At 31.8% G+C, this 19,238-nt stretch overlaps 2 protein-coding genes across 2 annotated transcripts in view; one reads left to right on the top strand and one right to left on the bottom strand.

Annotated features, from left to right (window-relative positions):
- LOC127700466 (ATP-dependent DNA helicase Q4-like) overlaps window positions 1-19,238 on the bottom strand; it is a 243,950-nt gene that overhangs the window by 76,043 nt on the left and 148,669 nt on the right. The gene's annotated exons all lie outside the window — the stretch shown is intronic.
- Window positions 497-18,295, top strand: LOC127700481 (probable G-protein coupled receptor 139). The gene is made up of 2 exons (XM_052203980.1): window positions 497-733; window positions 17,006-18,295. Exons 1-2 carry the CDS (start codon window positions 692-694, stop codon window positions 18,230-18,232), a joined length of 1,269 nt encoding a protein of 422 aa, XP_052059940.1. The 5' UTR covers window positions 497-691; the 3' UTR covers window positions 18,233-18,295.

The following is a 19,238-nucleotide window of genomic DNA, read 5'->3' as shown; positions in this document are numbered from 1 at the left end:
ACTAAAACACTCATTACAGACATATTTCATTTCAACCACGTGTAAATAATAGAGATGCTTTGTAACTGTTACTCTTTAATCATTACAAAACTATCTTCCCGAAAAGAAATTATTAATTATCAAATATTATTGTGCCAACCACCTCAAAGACACTGACAGGAAACTACTTGCATACCCATTGAATGTTAGATGTCATAAAACTAACAAAATGTCTATAAATCTATACTTCCTCTATAAACAATTCTTTAACAACTTCTTATATTTGTATATAATCTTTGTTTTTATATCTTCCCCATAATAAAATTGTGTTAATACTCTTTCTACTCACTGACTAATGAACTAAATGATAACAACGTTATCAACATGAAAACGCTCAGTCATAAAAAATGTTTTCACAGAAAGACACGAAAGACGTTAGTGTACTAAAAGAGCGAATGTGCTATTATTCTATTGCTATGAAAATTAATATATAGGGAGGAATCTAATATGCAAATTAAGTATAAGATAATAGTTTTTAATGGCGAATAGACTGTTTCATTTGAGGATTAAGATACGTACAGTGTAATGTCACAGTTGTTAATTAGTAGTATTGTGTTCATACTGTCATTACGAGTTGACAAAGTCATTACCGGGAGATTCTAATGTGTAAATTATTTTTTATTTTGAGTGAAATCTACAGTTCAGTTATTAAATGTTGCCGTATTTAGATTTTCTTATACGTAACCATTCGAAGGTAAGTCTTTTAAAATTATATATATTTTTTTAATTTTACCATTGTATTATAAAAAAGTAAAAAACTCCAAGGTAAATTCAAAAAGAAGAAGTCCATAAAAACTGACAAAATCAAACGTTATCAACCAAAAACAAATGTCATATTCCTGACTTGGTATAGGCATTTTTAGAAGAAAATATCAGACTGACCCGGTTAAAAATGCAAACATATCCTTCTACTCGTATCAAGAAAATGCAACTGAATATTTCGAATCTAGCATTTTCTAAAATTCACACAATATAGTTGGTTAAGCATGGCTTTTCAAATATTTTAATAATTTATGAGCAAAACATAAGGGTATACCTTCATCATACGTCATATCCTAACTTTTAGTTAGCATTTATTATATGACAAATAAGCTGCTAAGGATTTCAGTTGCTGTGCGTAAATTGCTTTACAAACAAAATTTAAAACAAAAAAATATTGGAGGATATCGTGTCAAGAAACACGAAGCATTGTTGAATTTTATGAACAAATAATTACAGTGAAATAGAAAAGCATCCCAATGCGTGTAACTATTTTTCATCCGAACGTAGTTTATACGTCTTCAATTCTTAAATGAACGACGATGGATAGTTAAATAGATATAGTAACCTGAGTCAAGCCCTAATCGCGGACGTTAGTGGTAATCTATTAGATACACATCGCGGGTCCGTGACTGAATTTAAGTACCTATGTCTTATTTTTAGCCTGGATTTTTAGTATTCGTATTGTAATCTGATAAGTAATGCTGATTGTAAGGTGCACAGTTTTCTCTGCTTTCAAAATCTTTATGTTTGAACCCGTCCTGGTTTTTTTTACTACAATAAACTTACTATAAACTAAATTTAATTTTTCAACTAATTAGAACCAAAATTAATAGTGTTATTGAGGTGGAAGAAAAAAGACTTCTTTAAAAGTGTACTAACTGGAAGAATTTCAGGTTCTCCTGATATAGGAGGGATTTACAGAATGTAACAGGTATAACTACAACAGGAAACTACATGTGACATATACTATTCATATCGGTATCGGCTTCGACCCTGAACTTGTATATTATTGGTAATATTAATTATGTGGAAAAAAAAAAGACACTGCGGCTCTTTTCACAAAAAATCTTAAGAGTAAAATTACTCGTAAGTTATACACATTTCAGTATAACTTACGATCAATTTTAATCGTAAGATTTTTTGTGAAAAGAGTCGCTGGAATGGTGTATTTTTTAAACAACACCATTGTCCTATATTAGTTATATGTGAAGTTGAATTCTTTGATTCGTCGTTATTACGTCATGCCGGCTAACAAATTGGACCTCGTTATGTTTGCAGTATAGATACACGACAAATCCAAAGCTATGATTGGTGAATTTTGTGTGTGTAAAAAGTTAACTATTTTTTAAGCAGACAAAACTAACACTACAGGACAAGTTAAAAAAACGATCTAGCAAACGGGGTTTTCAAATGAAACATCATTTTATATGTACCATGTTTGTTGTTATTTCTTGTTTATGAAAAATTTTACAGTTTAATAAAAAAAGTATAACAAGAATACCGAGCTCCAAGATAAATTCAAACAGGGGAAGTTCATAAAAATTGAAAAAAAATCATGTTAACAAGTGGAAAACAACTGTCATATTCCCGACTAGGTACAGGCATTTTCCGAAAAAAAATGGTGGGTTAAACCTGGTTGTATAGCTAGCTAAATCTCCAATAAATGTGAGAGTTGTTTATAGTTCCGTAATTTATGTCTAAAAAATGAAAATAACACATTATAATTTTATGCGTTTGGAGCGCTTTTCTGTATTTACCTTCATCAGGAACTATCAAAGAAAAAAATGAAAATCAAGACCCGAAGTGTGTGAGAAGCAATATGACCCAACAAGATCCAAAAATAAGAACACAAATTCGTCCTAAGGTCAACTTTGTCTGAAGGAGTTGGAACCTTACTTTCATAATAACTTTTAAATGATAGTTTTAAAAATATTTGTTATAATCATGTCAGTACCACAGTACCTAAGGGACTAATAGACCACAAACTGCGATATCGATCCAGTGCTAGAAAATAAAAATAACTGTGTATAAATTTTATGCGTTCAAAGCGCTTTTCTTATAAGGTGAGGAGGAAGCTTTTAGTTTTTTTTTAAAGTAATTTGGGCAAACTAAGGGGAAAACTAAAAAGAAATAAAATTGTAGTTAGTTTCTATAACTGCGGGATTATTTTTTTTTCAATATCGAAGGTTAACAAATAAATAAATAAATTGTCATCTACAATAAAAGAATAATGTGTCCAGGGACACAGATGCCCCCGCTTGTAAATATGCGAGAGTCAATGTACTAAATCAGACCTATTGACATCTAGTATTCTTTGAAAATTAATGACATTTGTTACTGTATGTTGTCATTAGGGAGCTCGGGGTTTGAGTGCTCTTATTGTTCAATAACGTATTGTTCAATATTAATGTAACAGTAATGGGGTAACTCGAGAACAATAAAAGTGACGTCCCCTTATTCAAACTTGATCTGTGTCTGGTGATAATAAGCATTGTTTGTAAGTTTCATAACATTTGGTTTGGGAAAAGTAATGTAAGAGTGCGGAAAACGGCAAATTTGCCAATTTTTCCATTTATAAAGGGACATAACTCAAGAACATTTAAACGCGACCAAAAGTGGAACTTGATTGGTGTTTGGTGATAATGAGCATTGTTTATATGTTTCAGTACAATTGCTTGGGGCAAACTAAATTTAGAGTGCGGAAACGGAAAATTAAGCAGTTTTCCATTTATAAAGGTACATAACTCGAGAAAGGTGACAGTGAAGCAACCCAAATTCGAGCTTGATCTGTTTTTTGTGGTATTTAGCAATGTGTATACGTTTCATAGAATTTGGTCAAGGCAAACTAAAGTTAAAGAATGGAAACTAATTTCGGGACGTACGGACGGACGTACAGACGAACAAGGAGGATAAACCTGAATGCCCCTTCCGCTAACGTGTTTCATGACATCAAAAGGAATAAAGGTTCGCAAAGCCCATTAATTGCTCAAATTGTAACTCTTTCATAAAGCAATCATTTGTTGAGAATTTATATTCAGGAAATACCTTCTGGTAAATTAAGGAATTGTACAGGATGTCGTCCAAAGTATACTCCTACTTGGTATAAGACATCGAAGAAAAATTGCATGTTCAGTCAACATATCGACAAAAAGGAAGTGACTGCTTGGCATATCTGATATTCGGTTACACAGTATAACGGAGCATTATGACATTTTCAGACTGAGTATTATCTAACGGACATTATAGGTGGATAAAACAGACGGACAAGGAGATTAAAGTATACCATACTCTTATTGAAATTCACTTTCGTGAACGATTTGGTATTTGTCGTGAATTTTTAAATAAGTTCAATCTTACGAAAATTAAAATTAAAACAAAAAAACATATATAAACTCATCATAGATAAAAGGATTAAAATTTTGTACGCCACACGCGCGTTTCGTCTACACAAGACCTATAAATGACGCTAGAATCAAATAAATGGAAAATGTGGCCATGGGACACAGATGCCATGGACACAGATGCCTCCGCTTGCATATAACGTTATAAAGGGACATAACTAGAAAACTGTTAAAGTGAAGCCACCCAAAATCAAACTTGATTTGTGGTAATAAGCATTGTGTGTAAGTTTCATAACATTTGGTTGAAACAAGCAAAGTAAGAGAAGGGAAAAGAAAAATTCAGCATTTCTTCCATTTATGAAGGGGCATAACTCCAGAACGGTAGAAGTAACGCAAAAAAAAAAAAGATCTTGATATGGGTTTCGTGGTAATTAGCATTGTGTGTAAGTTTCAAAATATTTCGTTGAGGCAAACTAAAGTTAGAGAACGGAAACCGATTTCGGAACATACGTACACACGGACAAGGGTAAACATTAATGCTCCCTCCGCTACGGACTTCGAATACTGAAGCGAATACTTTACTGCTTTTTCTTGTCAAATATTTACACAATTATCAGTATTTTGCGTTCAATTAATGGTAAACTTTGGACTTATACATAACTTTTAATGTTAGCTGTCAAATTCGTGATCATCGATGTGACCCAAATTCTAATATTTGATTTATAACATACTAAAATGTATTTCGAAATTACAGAAGTCTAAAAGAAACAATTAACAATGTATGGACTCGTTATAAAGTATCAGCATTTCGTGAGTATTTAAAACTAGACGTCATCTAATTAATTAACCAACGGAAGGACCAGCGAAGTCTATCGATGGTCAAATGACCTAATATAAACATATCAATAAATATAAATAGACAGATACACAAGTATGTGCAACTATGTAATGAGGAATTTTCTAGGTCCAACTACTTCGATTTGCCGGTATTTGTGGTGACGTTTTAGATTACAATGACCGTAATATATGTATCACTGATAATGTATAAGTCAGGTAATTCGTTACCACAAAGTACTTACTATACCAAATTCATTAATAGATACAAAGATTTCGTTTGCAAGTTTGGCAATACCTGTAGAACACTTATAACTAACGGGATATCACCTTCTAATGATGATATTGTTTGTAGAGTCCGTGTAGACTTATCGATCATATCACCCATTTCTGTAACTTAAATTTAAGTTAATCAATCCTTTAGATGCATTTGACTAGATACCCCAATGACGATTGCGGGCAAGTTTGGTTCAATTTGGCCCAGTAATTTCGTAGGAGAAGATTTTGGTAAAAGTTAACGAACGTTGACGATTATGAACGCTAAGTGATATGAAAAGCTGACTGGGCCAAGTGAGCTAAATCAAAGTGATGGCATTCACTTATGGAAAGATTGGAAGAGTAGTTTGAATAATTTCAAATTATATTTAGGTATGGTGTGGACAAAAAAGAACATTATTGTAGCACTATTGCTGACAATTGCGTTAACGATAAGTACTTTTTCAGTAGATAAAATGAGCTAAATGTGAAGCAATGATAGCGGGTCCCCTGATTTGCAGACCAATTAAATTGCAATTTCATATCTAAACCAAATAATCTTCGATGTTACATGTTTCACCTTTTACGTTCTATCTTTAGAAAAGATGAAATTATCAATTAAAGATTCTTTTAATCAAGTTTATCAATTATCCTTTATTCTTAATTGCAAAAGTACACTTCCTGTATCCAAACGACTTATATTGTTAAAAGACATTTGATGGAGAATAAACTAAAATAAACAGCTGCGCCATGAGCGCATGATACGCCCGTCGTCTTGTGTGTGAATTTTTATGCAATAAGCATAAATAGTTTCTGACATACGGCGTGACATGCGAAAACCCCCTTTCTTTTTTACAAAAAACTCAATATCTCTAAAATAAAATTTTGAATCAAAACCAAAAAGTATACAGATCTTTAGATTAATATAACTAAGAAGTGTGTAAAATTTTAAGCAATAATCATAAATCGTATTTGAGATACGGCGCGACATGTGAAAACCCCCCCTTTAAAAAAAAAAAAAATCAATATCTCAAAAATAAAATTTTGAATCAAAACCAAAAAGTATACAGATCTTAAGATTAATATAACTAAGAAGTGTGTAAAATTTTAAGCAATAATCATAAATTATTTTTGATGTACGGCACGACATGTGAAAAACCCCTCCCCCTTTTTTTACAAAATACTCAATAACTCAAAAATGAAATTTTGAATCATCACCAAAAAGTATACAGATCTTAAGGTTAATATAACTAAGAAGTATGTAAAGTTTTAAGCAATAATCATAAACTCTTTTGAGATACGGCGCGACATGTGAAAAAACCCTCCCCCTTTTTTAACAAAATACTCAATATCTCTAAAATAAAATTTTGAATCATCACCAAAAAGTATACAGATCTTAAAATTAATATAACTAAGAAGTGTGTAAAGTTTCAAGCAATAATCATAAATTGTTTTTGAGATACGGCGCGACATGTGAAAATAAACACACACCTATTTTAGTTACTAAGTCCCGTAACTCAAAAAGTTTTAATCTTATTTTCATCAAAAAGTATACAGATCGTTTGACCATCATAAGAAACAACTATGTTAAGTTTCATGAAATTGGATAAGTCATTCTCAAGTTACGGTGCGAGATGTTTACGCCGGACAGACAGACGGACAGACAGACAGACGGACAGACAGACAGACGGACGGACGCCGGACATTTGTATACCATAATACGTCCCGTCAAAAATTTGACGGGCGTATAAAAACAATATCAGATTGCTCAGGATAAGAGTTTTGAAATTTTACTTACTGTATCAAGCCAAAGACTGATAGGTGTATCCTAAATTATTGATTAATTACAGATGAGGATTGCACATTTTTATCAAGTAAAATGTAGACCTCACTTGAATACCTTTTTTTATACATGTTTGTATCTAGACTTCTTATTTTGTCTTTTCTTTAGAAAAAAGAATCTTGTTAATCCTTTTTCATTTATCTTTCAGACATAACTTACAGAATCACTGTATGTAGTGTAGATCAAAAGTAATATGCAATGAATAAATCTTATCATTTCTATATAGATGCATTTGTGTATTCAATAATGAGGTTAAGTATTTGTTGTGTATTGAAATGTATAATGAAGGGTCTGTTTAATTATACAAGACTGAGGATGATTAGTAATTTGGTCAATATGATTGGCATTTACGGAGATGGGACATTGTAATAAAGGTCCCACCTTGCCTCTGATTGTTTGGTGATCACGGCGATTGTCAATCATACTGGTATATTATCGTTACTCTTACCCAATTAAAATGACAAAAATAGCCTGCAAATTGACAAAATTTAAAGACATTCATACTTCAATGAACTGCTCCAAAAGATATGACCAACATTTTTCATGTGCAAATGTACACAGACATGAGAACTAAAGGGAAATATATTTTCAGTGTGTATACATTTTGTAGATTTAGTAAAAAATCCCGTGCATCTTCTTGCTTGGGAGGCCGTGAGAAAATGTTTCATGCAACGTTTGACAAGGACTTCAAAGATAATGTGTCGTCGTTACGTTAACGAATTTAATTCATTCACATTTCCATTATCTTGGCATGTTGAAACATGTTGAAACTTTTTAACAAAAATGGTAAATGTCAATTATATTAACAATTACTATAGCAACCGTGTAGTGATAAACGAATATAATTGACTTGGTAATGACACTTAGACGGATACACGGACTGCTTTATCTATACTTCTATTGTTGGTGGGAAATAAGTAGGTAACTGGTTGAATTCGATATGAGGTTAATTACAACTTTACTCAATGAAGGAAACTACAAAAATTTTAAAAAATTGGAATGCATCATAAGCATGCTTTATTTTAATATGTGTATATGTAGAAGTACAATTTCGATTATTCAATGTTTGCACCTCTAAATTTGACAAAATCCTCATGTTTTATCAAATAACAGACCACCGTTTCTTTTAATACAATTTGAAAGGAATATTTATCATAAAACTATCTCTAACCAGCAAACTTCTCCGCGAATTTATTCATTTACTTCTACACAAAATATATGCCGAAAATCACGAGTATCATGCGCACAAAATGCGTTTGTAAACTGCAAGAAAATGTGGGCCGACAAGGGGTTGTGTAGAACATACAGGACAGGACGAAATCAATATTTCTCCAAACATATTTAGCTGAAACATCACTAACTTCAACGTGAATAGCATCTCATTCATAATGAATAGTTTCTTCATCTTAGGCACTTCTGGCCATTGTCACTGGGAGACTAGTGCTTAAATTTGTCCCAAACAAAACAGACTCGAAATGGGTATCAACCATGAAACAATTTTCATTTGTAAACAAAGACAAAATTGACCTGAGAAATCTCTTTCCGCTACAATCGTAGGAGGCGAAAAGGATGGTCTGGAAAACTCTTAGAAGATGTTCATCTAAGTAGACAGAAGAAATTATACTTTATATTAATTTTGTATAAAATGGAAATATTTTGATGCAATAAATCGGATAATTGTATTAGTAATAGTGATTTGACGTTGCATCTGTTTCATGGAATATGCAAAATGATCTTATATACGATCTCAACCATAAATGCATATAACAATTATGTTTGTCAATGTCGTATTTCAGACATAACCCCGATGAAAATATAACTGACTTCATTTTAATGTATACAGTTTATGGCCACAGAAGACTTTGACGACCAGTTTTCCTGGCTTTTCTTTCCGTTAAACACAAATGCAAAATAGCTGAACAAATCTAAACTAGCGGATGCCCTTCTAATAATTTAATAGACATTATGTTATCTTCTAAATGTTTAAGTCAGAAACTCAATCATCTACAGAAGGTATTTAGTTCACATTTTTGCAACAGTACTGTATGACATACATAACCAGTTCTAACAATATTCTTAATAATTGACAGTGCCGTCTTTAAATAAAAGATCGACTGTAAGAACTTGCTCAATTTCTTTGATGTGTATAATCAGTGTGCAATATTTCACAAGAATAAAGCATGCGATCAGTTAAGCTTGTTTGATTCTGTAACATATAATTTCTCTGTCGTTCATCTTTATTGATTTCAAAAAATAAAAAAGTTAAATTCTGAAGTTTTTCAAAAGGTTTTCCTATTCACAAATATTGCAAACTCGGTACACAATATATATTTGATGTCTCCTAAAGACAATTCTTTAACTAATGTATAATCTGTTCAACTTAACCCTTTTTTCAGTAAAACTAATATCTTTGAATTTAAACGCATTTGTACCCATTGAGTTATTGCTATAGAGTATGTAATTTCAGTTTTTTATGTGCATTTTCTTAATCAATGTTACGGTGTTTTAAATTCAATTATTTTGTCTGTGAACATGTGCAAGTTTCTCTCGATTTATGTTGTGCCGATATAATCACTAAACGCTGCATAAAGCATCATCAGCAATAACTAACACACTTCATAATCTGTTTTTAATCTAGTTTATCATTACCAATGTAGCATGTGCGCTAAGTTCAATAATTAAATCATTAAATTAAAGATTCACGATCAAATATTTTTTTTTTTATTGAAAGAATTTAAAAAATTTAAATTCATCGTAAACCCCCAATTCATTTCAATAAAATAATAATCTTGCAAGAAAAATAAAAAGATGCATCCCGAGGGCAATGAAAGAGCCAACAGAAAGCCAAGCTGAAGTAAGTTTCGGCGGAAGTGTAAACAGTACCTTTTTATGAGAGTGATATACGTACAACTACTTGTGAAAGTATGGGATTGTGACTAAGACAATTGAACATGTACATGGTCATCTGTGAAACAGATATTCCACTTTGTTCAGCAAAGCCATGATTGCAAATGTTGTACTTTGTCAAGTTTCATTTATAAATCCTGGTAAGTATCAAACCATTGACAAAAAACACAAAATCTTGAATATAATTTGCATAGGCAGGTAATGCTTAAAAATTTTGCCAAATATGTGGAACGTTAAGTAGACGACTGAAGTGTTTTTCTCGTTTTCATCTCAATATCGATGTCTACATGTAATTCAAGATAAGGAGCACATCTAACTGTATTTGTAGTTTCCTTTGATTAAGGTTATATGTGAAATAAAATTGAGAATGGAAATGGGGAATATGTCAAAGAGACAACAACCCGACCAAAGAGCAGACAACAGCCGAAGGCCACCAATGGGTCTTCAACGCACCGAGAAAATCCCGCACCCGGAGGTGGTCCTCAGCTGGCCCCTAAATAAAATTGTGTACTAGTTCAGTGAAAATGGACGTCACACTAAACTCCAAAACATATAAATGAACTAAAATTTAAAAAAACATACAACACTAACAAAGTCCAGAGGCTCCTGACTTGGGACAGGCGCAAAAATGCTGCGGGGTTAAACATGTTTTGTGAAAGCTTATTCTTAAGGCAGGCATCACCAGCATGGCAATACAAAAAGTTAAAGTATAAATTTAATTCAAACAATAGAAATAAGGTATTAGAAACACAACAGTGTGAAGTACGTCCAAAATAATAATCAATATTGTGTTTATTACAATACGTGTTTTTAATATTTAATGTCTGTTAATTAAAATCTAACAAGAACTTTCAATGTGTAAAATTAATTAAGATCAAATTCGATAAAAACCTCGATGGACCATTTACAGGTAAATAAGAGGTTCTTGAACCAACCATATAAAATGTCGCTTAAGTCCTCAGACATGAAAAGTGTCTAACGGAAACAAATATCTCAAATCTATCATTGATGGACACCATTTTTGGCGCACATTTTCTGAGGGTATGTAGTTTGTACATTGCTTTGTTATTAAGATGAGTTTTTTAATTGAAAGTTACGGTCGATGTTACATACGTTTGTAAATGAAAGAAACATAAATCCTGTAAACTTATAATTTAAAGTTTTCGAAATTATCTTTCTTTCGAGTTACAAACCATCTTTTGGTAAAAAATTGGGGTACTTATCCTTTGAAAACGATCCTTGTATTTTTAATCTTTACAACACAATGAAAACGCTTGTTTCATATAAAAAATATTCACACAATCATTAGGTCATTTCCATCACAAGTTAGAGAAATATAGATTTCACCACTGCAACAAGTGTGTTACGATATTTCTCCACTCGAGACAGTTAAATTTTAATATTTAAAGCGCGGGGCTTGCCGAGCTTTTTAAATAATTAAAATTTAACTGTTGAGAGTGCAGAAATATCGTAATATACGAGTTATAGTGGTGGAATCTGTTTCTCTAATGATTTTTATCCTTCCTTTTCAAAGATTTGCAGAAAGTTGTGTTCTTTATATGTGACGTCATCAGGCATGGTCGCTTTTTTTCATGACGTCACAATAGGAAATTCAGAAGAAACCCAAGAAAATCTGACGTCGTAATTAGATTTCGACCAATCATTTGCCGAGAACAAATATTTCACTAGTGAGGAGAAATATTTTTCTCACACCGATCAAGAAATGTGAAAAAAGCACAAAAATAAGAGAAGCGTTATTTCTTTACTGATTTCTGCAAATATCTGATAACAAATAAATAAAAAAATAAACGACTTGTCAATTCTCATGCAATAATATAGTTGTAACTCCACTTAGATAACACTGATTTATTAAGTGGAACGATTTAACAAAATACTCAAAAACTCTTAACTCTATAATTAGTAATAAGGATTGGGATAGGAAATAATATTTGCAAATTCCATGTTCGTTTATAAGAGTGGTTCCTGTGAACCTGTTTGGCGGTTATTTAAAAGAAATACCCATTACATCTACTAGCTATAAAACCAGGTTTAAGCCACCATTTTCTTCGGAAAATGCCAGTTTCAAGTCAGGAATATGGCAATTGTTTTTTTCACTTATTACTTTGATCCATAGAGTTTGATTTTGTCAGTTTTTATGGACTTCCCCTTTAGGAATTTGTCTTGGAGTTCGTTTTTTTATGAAACACTTTTACATTTAAACTATTTATTTCATGGAATGTCAACAGTCTTTTAATTTGTCAAGCTTCAAATGTCTTCATAACAAATAAAATAGAATAGTCAAAATTAAAGCAGCCTTTTTTATAACTGTAATGGCTTAGTTACTAAATATATTGAACATTTGCAAGTATTAACGACTTCGGTATACTTATGAAGGTCTGCTTTGTACAGACGATTAGAATTGTATGGATTGTTACCATAACAATTGTAAAAACGGTATAAACTCCGTTTCAATAATAGAACAAGTTTTCGGATAGGTATTAAAGTATCCAAAATACGAAGCGATAGAGACAGAGAGATCATTATCACAATGATGCAAAAACTCAACACTCAAAATTAACAAAAACGTAGCCATTGATTGTGAAGCATGCAATTTGAAATATATAACATCATGTTTTTTTTTGTTTTTTTTTTTATTGTCATAAAATGTTCATAAATATTACACCCTTAGTCAAAGAAACACCATTTCCTAAATAAAACAATGTCTGTAATATTGCAAAATCAAACGTTATGAAATCACATACAGTGATAATTTTTCATGGTATTAACTGTCATTAAAAGCAAAAATAGTAATGAAATCCTTCCTTACTATATTAATATCAAGAGTAAACATAATGAATACCTGTCAGTTATATACATTGAAAACAGAAGTAGCATTGAGTAAGATACAAGCCGATTTAATTTGCCAGTCATGTACAGAGTGTTAAGGATGACAGCAACATGATAGCAGTATTGTACTTCCTTAATTTGAAATGTCTTAAGTATAATAAAATATAAAAGAATTGATAAGAAATACTATCAGAACACACAATATGTGAAGACAATTGTAGAGTTCAGAAATTGTCTTCTATAAAAAGATATCAGGTCATGATAATTTTTTATCAAAAGATCAGAACTCTCATTGATAAACACTATAAAAACGTAAAATAACAAAACTACCGAACTCCAAGGAAAATTCCAAATGGAAAGTACCTTATCAAATGGCAAAAGCTCAAACACATTAGAGACTATTAATTCTCTTAAATACTTATAATAATATATATGCTGATAGACTTAAAGCATATCGATGTAAATAATCTGCCAGATTTTGACCAAAAGTAAATCATCAGCAAGTAAAATAATAATGGCCATTTTTCGTTTAAATCACTTGTTTATGATAAGTTAAGATCGACAAAGATTAACTTGTAGCTTTCATCGTAAATTATTAGTTTCTATCTTCATAATTGATAGGTAAAAATTTTAAAAACGCCCTTAATACTTTAGATATATTATTGCAAAATATTATTTACGTCCATAATATTCCAACTTTGTATTTTGCAACCAAATATGATCAAATTCGCTTGACTAACTTCTTTTTTCTCTATACATTAATTGTATCAAATGTTAAAATTGCTTTTCTGTATCAAAACATTTGTTATCTAATGCAAATGATAAGATAACTAAGAGAAAGTCAATCTGACAACGACTAGGCAAAGATTGAGCAACAAATAAATAAAAAAATAAAAAAACCAATGAAAAATAAATCAAAAGACATTGCACCACATGCTCTCTTATTTCATCAGCACAGTACCGTTAATAATTCACGACTATACTATAAATAAACAATTTTTTTTCTTAATTAAAAACCTTCCTGTGAAAATCACACTTTGATTTTTTATTTTGCTTCTTATTGGAAATATTTCATCTCCAGGTGTTGTGCATGCATTTTATGTCATTTTAGAGGTTATTCGTCTGAAAATTAAGGCGAAAGTACTTTTCTGATGTTCAAATCTCGTAAATCGATTGGGAAGAGACAAATCGAGGTAGCAAAAAAGAAAAACTAATGGGTGTTTTATTTTTTTTTATTATTAATCTAATGTAATCTAATCTCCGACGTTTTAACTAGAGTTCAGCTGTAGGGTGAAGTGGTCATCCTCAATAACTAGGGTGAACGAGAGGGTGTCACAGGTTGATTAATCGTAGGATCCGATGATATGTAGGTGAATGGGCGACCGTTAGGTATAGCTTCACAATATTTACGATAATACCAAGTACTCCTACACTGACTAATGATCTTTTTGTTTGATTAAATCAACACAAATAAACAGCTTAAGCATAAGCAGTCTCTCTTAACGACTGCCATCTGGGCTTTATAATCAGTCCCTTTGGTACTCGGGCATGTGATTCGTGGCAATATATGAACCGTTTAGAATGAAGCCTGATGTTTTGGTGAGAATTATTGACGTGTGTAAGAGATGATTACACCACTTCATATTTGTGAAATATTCTACAGTAGCTGCGGGATTGTGAGTTGAGATATCGACTTCAATATGTACTTACACTAATATTGCAATTATTAGATATGCCGCCTCTTAGTAATTCAGTGAATCGTATGTTAGTAGAACTAATTTCTTTTGCAATTTTCCATGTCTTCTAGAAAATTGTTCAATTTGGCTGGTACTCCTAATGCTCCGTTTGAATCATCAGTTTGTCCTAGTGATTCCAATCCTCTAGTGTATATTTAAATGCTATCATAATAATGTCGGAAGCCAGAATGTGTAAATAGGCGACGTAATACCAATCCGTGTATGTATATACCTGTGTAATTTTGTGTTCTTGATCATATCTTTCTTGTAATAGAGAATTGCCATTTTATGTTTTGCATCAGAGAGAGCAAATCCCGTCACTGATTTCGGAGCTTCATCTTTAAGTAACGATTTCAAATAATTAAATTACGACTGTATTTGCACGTAGGGCTGTCTTATATCAGTCCCAAAACGACTGTCATTGAAGTATAACTAGGTCCAAAGTAGAAAGATTGAGATAGGCTACTCTGTTGTGTTAAAAAATGTAACTAGATGATGATAATGCAACTAGATGATGGGTGGAATTTGAAAAAAAAATTAAGTTTGATTTGTTCAGGTGTTCGGTATTTGAAGAATTCATGCTATGAATAGAGTGTGTAGTTTCTAATAGTAAAGTAAAAAAAATGCATTTTTATTTAGAGATGTTTCTTTCAGTAAAATAAGCTTGGTGACATGATGATTCTTTCCCCTCAAGTTAAAAGTATACATGTCTGCTTCAAATTTCCCCTTTTCGGTTACTTCGTCATTCAGCTCTTGTACTCTCGATATCTTATTTGCCTAAAAATCCAGCTTCAGTTGCAGAGTATTCAATATAATTGACAACTCCTCCGGGTCCAAGAATCTATCTTCCTCATGTCGAACATCTTTAAAATTTCTTTTTATGACTAGAATCTGCGCTTATATGACCAGACCAAATTGAACGACGATTAAGATTCATCCTGGTCACGGCATCAACATCGCAGAGCATTAAACTGGAACAAAGTGGTCTTAGTAAGCATAAATTCTGATTACAATGGTATTTGTTTTGGAATTGAAAGTCTAGATCTGTTACATTTACAATCTTTTATATAGCATATCTAAGAAATATATGTTACCATTGCAAAAAAAGATTGTTTAATATCTCATGTTCATCTATCCAAAATATTTCCTTATATTTTACATGAAGTTTTCCTGCTATCTACAATTAAACCATTGCACAATCAAACCCTTTAACATTACTCGTTTTCTCAAAATTATTCGTAAAATGTCATTGGGAGTTAAACTTACATTACAAGAAGAATGCTGCAAGATTAAAGTGATTTTGAGTTTATTAAAATATTCATAAATAATATACTTATTTCGTCAGCAAAATGGTTGTTTAAGTGATACTATAAACTATAGTTTCAAAAAGGTGACATTAATCCACATTGTTCAAGCTAAAGGTCCTTTGGGAGTTTCAACGTGTCCAAATATTTTATGTTGGAGAGAGTCGAACGATTCCGAAGGTATGTTCCAACTTATAAGTCGAAAACGAACTGACAATGCCATGACAAAAAAGACCTTCATGTACTCAAAAGCGTTGAGAAAGTCGATTTCTGTTTTTCTTAGATTGCCAGGCTAGTATGGACTTCGTTTGTCTCGCTAACTATCAATCATCACAACTGTGTGTTTTCCTTCAATTTTAGTAATTTAGTTTAACTCGGTAACAATCTCGTTGAACAACAAATAATCATAAAGTATCTAAATGTTGAATCAAGTGTAAACCCTTATCATAAAACTTTGCAAGCATTAACATTTAATGAAACAATTTGTTTCTCAGTATCATACATTTCCATTTGAAGTAACAACTACTCCAACATTTTAAAATAATTTGCAATCAGTTCAGTTTGTTAAGAAACGACGTAATGTCAATTTGGTATCAAAATGAAAACAATCTCCGGTCATGTTTAGGTCTTTACTAAACTTCTTCTTGGCATAAAATCTGCACTTTTATATGAAAGGTTATTAATTATCGAAAAATGATAAGTCATTCAGCCGAAGTTCATACTTAAGTCTATGACAGGTGTTTATTAATTTTTAACATGGATCCTTTTTTAATGTTAAAATTTGTCGATGAACTTCTTAAGTAGGTGAATACACTTTCCTGAAATTACACTGCGTAAATATCTTAAACACAGATAAAAACTGTTTTTCATAGAAAAATGTGTGCAGTCTTTTATTTGTTAAAATACCACATACATACTGTTAATTCAATAAACTAAACATAAAAAATACTTTATAACTTAAGCTTCCATGATTGACGAGTGAACCATAACTTCTATTTTCTTTTGCAATAACCAATCAATAACTATCCAGAGTGTTAATTTTACAAAGTAGTCGGTAATGTGTTTATCTGATATAATAGGCTAACTATGGTGATTTTTAATTTGTATTGCAAACTTCTCGTTTCTTTCTTTTCGTAGAAAATGGCTGGCTGTCTTAACAGAAGTCTAGGGAATATGACAACAGAACCACCACCAGATTTGTCCCCACAAGCCGTTTTAGAAAGACAAATACATTTCTATTTCATGGAAGTTGGAGTGCCAGTTGTTTGTGCATTTGGATTAGTCGGAAACTTGCTTAATCTTCTTGTACTTACAAAGGAAAAAATTCACAGATCCCTCACTAAAATGGAAAAATCAGCACATCTAGGACTGATTGGATTAGCGGTTTCTGATTTTATGTTCTGCCTTCTAGCCTTGTTATTCACATTAATGCCTAGTCAATCAAATTACACCGAACAAAACGCAATCCTCTATTATGAATGGCTGGGATCTAGTCTTATCACAGTCTTCATCATCACAAGCACGTGGCTAATTGTAGTTATGGCCGGAGAGAGGTATTTAGCAGTGTGTCATCCATTCAAAGCTAGAAAAATAATATCATTAAAGAAGACAAAAATTACAATTTTCCTTGTATATATGTTGTGTATGATATTTTCTATACCTCTTTTCTTCGAAAATATCCTCAAAAAGACAAAATGTGTAGATAATACTGTTTTGTACGAGATAACAGCTAGAAAGGAATACGGGCGTGATATGATAGCTTTACGTAGAATGATCTGGGCTTTACTTTTCGATTTTATTCCATGTGCAGCTTTGTTATATTTCAATGCTTGTCTGATTTACAAAATCCACAGAGCTAAGAAATTGAGGAAGCAAATGGTAAATGGACACGATGGGAATAGGTGTCGCTTTAATAGCACTACCACTTCCGTAACAACTCCAACAAGTGATCCAGATCTGTACTCAACAGTTTCATCGAAAACACGCAGTCGTCTTATCAAACCTAAACGAAAACAGTCTGATAACGCATTGAACAGTGTCACTGCTACTCTGGTAGCCGTTGTTGTGCTGTTCCTAATACTTGTATCACCATCAGAAGTACTGAAATTCATATATACGAAAGTTACAAATGAAACACACGGTAAGAACTACACACTGCTAATGATAAAACATGTGACAAATTTCATGCAGGCATTGAACTTCTCTGTAAACTTTGTGCTATATTGTGCTGTGAATAAGTCCTTTAGAAAAACATTGAAAAACATTTTCTGTTTCTGCGACCATCATAGTACACATTACCACAGATCTCACAACGATGTCAAGTTAGGGAACATGGTTCCTTTGTTTAAGAACAATGTGTCATAATGTTATGGATATTTGGTTTAAACTTGCTCATATTCATTATTCAGTCATTAAAGATGCTTTTCATGTCTTGTTTCAATAATTCATTTCAATAAGCTTCAAAAGTTTGGACGTTACTGATATCTAATACTACATTTTAATCGGGTTGTTTATTGAAAAAAAAAGTGATCATTAAAAAAAAATTTGGACAATTTCTAATCAATAAGATTTCAGAATGTTTTGACATTCCATGATGTGCGATTGGTATGTAACTACCATTTTATTCATCAATAAAAACATAGCATATGTGAGAATCAAAAGAAGATATAGACGAAAAACAAAAACAAGTGTGAGAAGTATAAGCAAATGGCAGCTGTGAAAAGTGATAAAAATTGCACAAATGAGAAATAAAAATTTCATAGAGAAACATTGCATATATAAGAAGTCAGGCATAATATAAGATACAAACTTTCAATCCAAAAAGAAGTCCGAAAGAGGAAAGAGGAAAAAGACAATGACAAATAAAAATGCAACTAATCTCATTTCAGAAGAGGTTGAATGACATGAACCTCTAAAAAAACAGAAAACAAATATTCAAATCGAAACAATCAAAATAACCTTAACAAGAAATCATGAAAGGATATTGAAATAAATTCAGTTGCAACCATATTTACCTAATAAAAAAATGTAGTCATACAAAAGGAAATCAAAGTGTAGCTGTAGTAGGGTAACCACGCCTTCTTCATTCAAATTGAAATAAGCTTACTAAACGACTAGTGCAACATTAGGAGCAGGATCTGCTTACCTTTCAGAAACACCCGAGATAACCCCGGGGTTTTTGGTGGGGTTCGTTTTGCTAAGACTTTAGTTTTCCATCTAGTGGTTTGTACTTGTTTTTGTTTGTGTCTGTTAGTCGTTTTAGTATATTGCCATATTTCTCTTCGACTTTGTTAAATATAAAATATTCTCTGATTGATGTATAAACTTTCAAGTCTTTTCGTGTCTTTTATAAAATCAGAAATCGAGAGAA

Source organism: Mytilus californianus, unplaced genomic scaffold (genome assembly GCF_021869535.1).
Source record: "Mytilus californianus isolate M0D057914Y unplaced genomic scaffold, xbMytCali1.0.p SCAF_5, whole genome shotgun sequence".
Lineage (NCBI taxonomy): Eukaryota > Metazoa > Mollusca > Bivalvia > Mytilida > Mytilidae > Mytilus > Mytilus californianus.
The sequence above is the reverse complement of the archived record's forward strand: the minus strand, read 5'-3'. Positions and strand labels throughout refer to the sequence as shown.

Bases quoted from the DNA above. Each gene is read 5' to 3' on its own strand.
- LOC127700481 (XM_052203980.1), top strand. From the start codon at position 692: ATGTTGCCGTATTTAGATTTTCTTATACGTAACCATTCGAAG. The intron at 734-17,005 runs GTAAGTCTTTTA...TTCTTTTCGTAG, and splicing joins TTATACGTAACCATTCGAAG to AAAATGGCTGGCTGTCTTAA.